The sequence below is a fragment of the Callorhinchus milii genome, unplaced genomic scaffold, assembly GCF_018977255.1.
Source record: "Callorhinchus milii isolate IMCB2004 unplaced genomic scaffold, IMCB_Cmil_1.0 Scaffold9, whole genome shotgun sequence".
Taxonomy (NCBI): Eukaryota; Metazoa; Chordata; class Chondrichthyes; order Chimaeriformes; family Callorhinchidae; genus Callorhinchus; species Callorhinchus milii.
Window position 1 is genome coordinate 2048054 of NW_024704750.1, and position 8147 is coordinate 2056200.

Here is an 8147-nt window from a genome sequence, read left to right on the forward strand (position 1 = left end):
TCTCACTGATTTTTTTTTTAATCTGAGTTTTTTTTATTGATTGGTTTAATTGGGGAGTGGGGGGAGGGAGGGAGGGAGGGGAGGGGGGGGGGGGGGATTCATCTGCGTTTCCCCCACCCCTTTAAAAAAAATTGCTTTATATTTGAAATCAAATATGTTTCATATTTTGGTTTGGATAATACAGTCAATCACCAGTGGTTTGAGTCTTGGGGAAGCGACTTTAGTGGATTTTATTTTTTTGCTCTGCTTTTAAATATATATATATATATACACACACATATTGCCTATACACACATATTGCCTATGCACACATATTGCCTATACACACATATTGCCTTTGCACACATATTGCCTACACACATATTGCCTATACACACATATTGCCTATACACACATATTGCCTATGCACACATATTGCCTATACACACATATTGCCTATACACACATATTGCCTATACACACATATTGCCTATACACACATATTGCCTTTGCACACATATTGCCTACACACATATTGCCTATACACACATATTGCCTATACACACATATTGCCTATACACACATATTGCCTATGCACACATATTGCCTGCTTGTGTTAACTGGAGTAAAAGCTGCAGGGCAGTTAGTCAATGGCACACTGGCAATCTATAGATTTCTCCAGTAGAGGCAGCTCTTGTTTGGAAAAGGAATAGAGCTCAGAGGGTTGTGAATCCGGATGAACTCCTCATTTATTTCGTGGTGTGTGTGTGGTGCGTGTTTAATGGAACAGGATTCTGAGATGCACAAGTCAAGCTAAGATCACACCTTTTCTGACTCAAGGCAGCGAGCGGGCTGACACTAAGTCAATCCAGTCTCATAAAACAGTTAGATGTTCTATGTGTGTGTACGTATGTGTATGTATGTATATGTATGTATGTACTTGTGTGTATGTATGTATGTACTTGGTGTGTGTGTATGTATGTACTTGTGTGTGTATGTATGTACTTGTGTGTGTATGTATGTATATATATATGTATGTATGTATGTATGTATGTATGTATGTATGTGTGTGCGCGTGTGTGTTGTATATGATTTGAAATTGCCGATCACACATTATACTAAAGCAGTGGTGTGATGGTGTTCCGTTATCTTCGAGCATCTCCGTATCGATGGCCGAACTGCAGGGAACAAATCTAGTTAACAAATCTCTGCTTCCATTGCTAAGACATAAAAAAAATGACACATACACACACACATGTTGTACACGTATAAGGCTCCTGTCTTAAGCTTTTTTTTGTTGGTGGTGGGTGGGTGGGTGGGGGGGTTGGAGGGGAAGGGAGCTGAGAGTAATACTGGCGTTGTGGACTTTCTAACTGTTGGTGTTTTGACAATTCTAGAGATTCCAATTGCAAGAGTGATGGGAATTTCACAGACCAGAATCTGTGTCCGAGACTGGATTACTCTCCTCATTCTATGGATGGCGGTGGCTTTGGGACTGTGCGCGGGGATAACAGGGGCAGAGATCTGCCCTCCAGAGTGCCGCTGCGATAAAAGTTTCGTCTACTGCAACGACCGGGCTTTGACCTCGGTGCCCAGCGGGGTCCCAGAGGGAGCCACCGTACTCTACCTCCAAAACAACAACATCAACAACGCCGGGTTCCCTGCTGACCTGAAGGGCGTGCGCTCCATTCACACCGTCTACCTGTACGGCAACAAGCTGGAGGAGTTCCCCGTCAACCTCCCGATGAACATGAGGGAGCTTCACCTGCAGGAGAACAACATCCAGACCATCTCCAAGGAAGCCCTCTCCCACCTGCAGAGACTGGAGAAGTTGCACCTGGACGACAACTCCATTTCCACCGTCGGGATCGAGGACGGAGCCTTCCGCGAAGCAACCAACCTCAAGCTCTTGTTCCTGTCCAGGAACCACCTGAGCAGCGTGCCGGTCGGGCTACCGTTCGGGCTCCAGGAGCTGAGGCTCGACGAGAACCGTATCTCCCTCGTGTCCGAGGTGGTCTTCAAGGACCTGGATTTTCTCGAGCGTCTGGTTTTGGACGGGAATCTCTTAACCAACAAAGGCATCGCCAAAGGAGCCTTGGAGCATCTGGTGAAACTGACTGAGTTCTCCATGGTGAGGAATTCCCTCACCACCCCCCCGCCCAACCTCCCCGGGAACTACCTGGTGAAACTGAGCTTGCAAGAGAACCAGATCAGCCAGATTCCCATCACCGCCTTTTCGCACCTCCGTCGCCTCCAGAGGTTGGACCTTTCCAACAACCAGCTCCGCACGCTGACACAGGGGGTGTTTGATGGGATGAGCGAGTTAAAGCAGATCCTATTGAGGAATAATCCCTGGCATTGTGACTGCAACATGAAATGGGTGACCAGGTGGCTGCAATCGCTTCCGCCTTCTCTAAACGTGCGCGGGTTGATGTGTCATGGACCTGAGAAGGTCAGAGGGATGGCTATTAGGGACCTGAATATCAACCTGTTATTGTGTCCACATTCCCCCACCGCTGTCCCTCAAGTTACACCTCCACCTGCGGTTGTTTCCACTGTGATTCCGACGAGTTTCATTCCCGACGCCAACACGCTCAACGCTTCCATTCTTCCCGTTGCTCCCAGATCCACGTCGCTCGTTCCTGTCAAAGACCAGGAACCCGTGGACAATATTCCAAGCAGCCACCTGCAGCTCACTGTCCAGTTCGTGAATGACACTTGCATTAAAATCAGCTGGCTGACCATATTTTCCGTGGCGAAATACAAAGTCACGTGGGTGAAACTGGGCCATGCCTTAAGAGGTGGCAAGGTGCACGAAAGGATAGTGAGCGCGGATAGGGAGCAGCTGAGCTTGGTGAATTTGGAGCCCAAATCTACCTACAGGATTTGCTTGGCTCTGCTCGACGCTTCGAATAACTTTCACCCAGAGGATGATACAGTTTGCTCGGAAGCTGCCACAAAATCCTCGTCTCTGAACACAAACATGGCTTCCAGCCCAGAGCAAGCAACTCAGCACAACCCCAGCTCTCCTCTGCTGTTGGCGGGGCTGATAGGCGGTGCTGTCATCGTGGTGCTCGTGGGGCTGCTCAGTGTCTTTTGCTGGCACATGCACAAAAAAGGGAAATACAATTCGAATGCGTGGAAGTACAACCGAGGGCGCAGGAAAGACGATTACTGCGAGGCTGGGACAAAAAAAGACAACACCATTCTGGAAATGACTGAGACCAGTTTTCACATAGTCTCGTTAAATAACGAACAGATGCTCAAGGAGGATTTTAGGTTGCAGTCCATATACCCTTCTCCCAATGGAGCGATTAGCTATACAGACTGTCACACTGGAAGCAACAGCAGATACTGTACTAGTGGGGTTCCCGATATGGAGCAATGCCATACATGACTGCTTCCTGACGTGGAACTTTCGAGAAACTGTTTGTTAAATATTGTCCGGACAGATTGCGTTTGCCTACTGTGTAATTTATACAGTGTAAAAACAAACAAACAAAAAAAACTATCTTTTCTATTACAAAATACGTAGCACCAATTTTGTAATGCGGTCCAAGTGGTTTTGAAAGAGAAATTATGATTACGTAAGCTGTATAGTTGTTGCTGTACAATCAAAACTTGCCTTGATGAATGAGGTGTTTTTACTGTATGGTGCATTTAATAATGATGGGTTTCATGTCTGCGATTTAAAGCATATACTCAATGTTCCGGCATTTCCTTCTGAAGACCAATGGGTGGATGGACAGTTGATCTGACACTTTGATTGACTGACGGGTGCACTCGATGAGCTGTGTGTTACACACGAGCTGAATTGGCTCTCCTTAAAAATCAAGCGTGGCCCCATCTCCCTTGTTCAATACTGATGATTAGATTTCCCCACCCAGCGATGTGATCAATTGGTTTTAGTGTTCAAACGCTGCAGCAGTCGATAGTTACACATTTCGAGAGCCCATTGGTGCTTTTTACTTCTCGTTCAGACCGGCTGAGCCTGTGTGTGTGTGCGCGCGCGTGTGTTGGGGTGAGGGGGAAGGTCTTTTTGTTGCAGTCTTAGTTGACAGCCTGGCTTGTTCTTTGTCGTGTGTCGTGGGGGAGAAAAATATTGTGAGTTGGGGTCCGAGGCAATGATTGGCGATCAGTTCCTGAAAGTTTGTCACGAAAGCTCTGAAATCAAGCACATTTATATCAACGGCCCGTTGACCCTAAGCTAACAACCTAATACTGTACGTGACAACTGTGAAGAATTATGGTGTTGCTTTGCTGCTGAGGTCTGTACCTGTCACTGTACATGAGGCCAGCTGGTAGATAGCCATCGTGTTAAGTGATTAGAATCCAACAGGGGAGGGGGTTTGCACAGGTAAAGTCAGGTCACGTCAGCTAAAGCCTTCAAAAGCCTTCAAACCTTAACCCATCTGCGGCTTTTCACCGACGCAGACACACAGGGGCTGCAGCTGGGCCGAGCAATTATTGTCGCGATCAAAAAAAAATGCTGCGGATTATTTGAAGCGATTCACCCAATGTTGGTTCAGCAGTGTTAGGTTCTTCGTAAGAACAGCAGCCTCGTGCGTCCAGGACGTTTCACAGAAATCTGTGTCGCTCCTGAAACGAGTCATTCTCAGCTTGTTTCGGATGAATTCCTTTAGCTGGGAGACTTTCTTTTTGTTGAAGCGTAAATGTAGTTGTTATTTTTCTCCTCTTGCCTCGTTATTGCCTCTCCACCCCCCCACCCCACCATCGCCCACCCTCCTCAGCCCCACCCAACAACCCTCTCTCCATTCAAGAGCCGGGAAAGCGAGTGGTTCTATCCCAAGCCTCTGCTGATACTCTCCTAGGCTTCCTAACTAGGTCTGTCAGACCTTCCCTGAAGGGGAGAGCTCAGGCCTGCCATGGCAAGGCTGAGATTGAGAAGTTATCAAGCGAGGAAACTGCAAGCACAACCCCATTCTAGAAGGCAGAGTGCCCGCGCTCTATTTCTTTGGCCATCTGCCACTTTGATTATCTGTCCTTAACCGAGACAAGAGACAGCTCTGCATCTTTCGCATCCGTGGATAAAAAGACATTTCAGTGCCGACATTAAGAGAAACAGCAGCGTTGGTATTTAGAGCATCTAAATGACACTGTTATATTCATGTACAGCATTTCCACCTCTCGCCGTAATGAGTTTATCAATAGAGGGTTAACAAAATTTTTCACGTTCTGCCCATCGGAAGTTCGATTGATTATATTCAATTAATCCACACAGTTATAGACCTTACTCAGATGCTCATTACTCACTTTGCTGTACGCTCCACTTGGCGTATGCTCTGAATCTGAGTTCATTTTGGAAACAAATGGTAAACATACATTAAATCCAAGTCGAACAGGACTTTCCAGAACAAAACCCAGATTCATTTTTTAATGCCTAGGGCTGCTTTAAAGGACGGATGTAACAAAACCGAGCACTACTTTTGTAAAGCTAACGTCAGTACGTTTGTGCAAATGACGATGTAAAAAAAAATATTTGGTTTGACTTACTTTTAGTTCCAAAGTTTTCCATAGTGCAAAGGAACCAAAGTTCGTAATATTGAACCGCTTTGGTGTATCATGTACGTGCCTTGAATTTAAATCATAATGTTAAGTCCTTGAAACCTTTTCATGTTTTCTTTTTCCTTTTTGCAAAGAATGTACGAATACATTAAAGAAAACAAAGCGTTTATGGAACAATAAACAGCGATGAAAGTTGAATTTTTTTTTTCAATTCATTTGAATAACTTCATTTTAATTTCAGCCAAAGGTGAGCTTTTATGTTCGCACACAAAAACAACGTGGGTTTGAATTGTCTGCCAGCTATGAATTGTTATAAAAATGAATACTCTCCCTTTCATTTTGTGAATTGAGTGCTGGGTTTTACTATGGCGCCTGGCTCAGTTGGCAGCATTATCACTTCCGACTTTGCATTCACAGTCTAGGCAGATGCTTTTGTTGGATGTGTCGTCCTTCAAAGGAGATATTAAACCGAAACCCTTCTGTCTGGTCAGATGGACGTTAATTGCTGTTTATGGGACATTGCTGCGTGCAAATTGGCTGTCACCTTCACCTTACAACATGCAGTCATATTACTTTACAGTAAAATCCTGTGAACAGCTTTGAGACCTTCTCCTGATGTGAAAGCCATTGTAGCCATTATATCAAGTGCAAGGGTTATTGTTATTATTACTTTATTGTACCCGTAGAAATCGATAAGCTGAAATGCTCACCCTAAATTGTGCCTTTTAAATGGAATTTTTTTAAAAATGTGATTGAATGAGTACACGATCGATTAAACTGACTGCGAGAGGAAACGTTTTTGTGGAAAAATTTCCAGAGTCTCCTTCAATGCAGGTGCTTTTTATTAATTTTGTTTTGTATAACTGAACATTTATTAAATCATAAAGTGGCTTCTTACAGAAGCTGACCCGCCTCTGGTAGGAGCAACGACCGAACCGGTTAAATTGTTCCCTCACTGTGCAACAGACTAGTTTGTTGGTAACTTTACTTCAGTGTTTAGCAGGTAGGTGCTTTAGATCATTCATCATTGCCGTAGAATTGTGCTACACAGCATGAAGGGCGCTATATAAATGCAAGTTGTTGTTGTAGAATTGAATTGTTTTCCCTAAATTCAAGTTTATGTTTCCCTCACAACATTATCATTGTCAGCCACAGTTTGGCCAGAACTACCACGATTATTGATTAACGGTTTCGGCCAGCCAACAAAATACATTTGCTTGATTGAATATCTCTATCTCTATCTCTTGATTTATACCACGTCAAGAAAAAATCAAGAAAAAAATATATGGATTGAAATCAAATGACGTGCAATATTAATACTGGGGTTAACCTGTGTTATCAGGTTCTGTAATGATATTGACGAGAATGGAGGGCTGTACTGCCAAACCAGTTGAGCTTAGATCCTCTATAGTGCAATGCTAGAACTGTACAGTGCTCGCTGGGCTGACCATCCATGGAGCATGAGTGCAGTTTGGGTGTGAAGTCAAGATGTGGGCTGCCCGGCCTGGATGCAGTGTAGATCAACACAAGGAGGCAGATCCTCAATGTTAATGAGATGAACCATGAGTAACGATTAGATAAGCCAGAGCTTCGTAGGATTCCAAAGGGAAGTGGGGCAGATCGATCTTTAGAGAAAGTCAACCCAGAACCATGCTTTCAGACATGGCGTGACAAGACACGGGTTCCAAGTTAAGACATACTGCCTACCCTCTATTAAGGTGTGATGAGTTACTGAGTCAGGAAGGGAGGTAGAGGACAGGACAGTAGCCACATTTAAGACACAGTTTGTTGCTGTAATGGGAAGACATTAGGAATACAATTCAGGACAATTGAGATCTTTCCTCTACCAAACCTCTCTTCTACAATGTATCACAAGACTGCTGCCCAAGCAAGCAGTCGAGATAGAATCATGGAATCGACTTATGTCATCTGAACAAAGATCCAGACTTTCTGCATGTAATCCCCTGACATCCATTGAGTATTCCCACATTTTGATCCTCTCTTTAAACCACTGGTTTCTTTGTTGTCACCACCACAGAAGATTGCTGCTGCTCAGGCAGATTCACAGAACACTGCACATTGCTGAAGCATCTCACAGAACATCAAGTGCTTTCAGATAGTGAAGTATGACCCAATTTCCCAACCTCCAATCAAAATAACATAATTTAGACACCTTCATTACCCTAAAGAGAAGTATAATCTTTATTACATGACGCACTGTAATATTTCAATGATATTTGAATGTTCCCAGAAATATTGTATGTCGATTCCTAGCAAACTGAGAATCTACAAACACATTCAGAGGTCATTCAACTCATCAAAGATTATCCTTTTGGCAATAACTCTCACTATGGCACCTAGCTTTACTTTTGAATAAGTCAATATGATTACCTCTATTACTTCACTTGGCTGTTGAATGCAAATATTTATATCTCATTGAGCAATTTTTTTCCTCTGATATCTAATTTACATTCTCCTAACTTCCATTTATTTCCCCCAAAGTCACTGACTCATAGTGAATTATTCCTAGACAAGCTAGCGATAGCTTCTCTAACACATCCAAATCACATTTCTCCAAGCTTACTTTGGACATTGAGGTCATAATATCCAAACCCAACCCTGTCCTCATGCTTTTCCAGCCG

General features: G+C 44.0%; 1 protein-coding gene across 1 annotated transcript in view; it reads left to right on the forward strand.

Annotated features, from left to right (window-relative positions):
* Nucleotides 1–5737, forward strand: part of si:dkey-87k14.1 (leucine-rich repeat transmembrane protein FLRT2) — a 6052-nt gene extending 315 nt beyond the window's left edge. The window contains exon 2 of the mRNA XM_042338262.1: nt 1377–5737. Within this exon, the coding sequence (XP_042194196.1) occupies nt 1397–3376 (1980 nt within the window). The 5' untranslated portion in view covers nt 1377–1396 and the 3' untranslated portion in view covers nt 3377–5737. The remainder of the gene's footprint in view (nt 1–1376) is intronic.
* Nucleotides 5738–8147: the final 2410 nt, after the last annotated feature.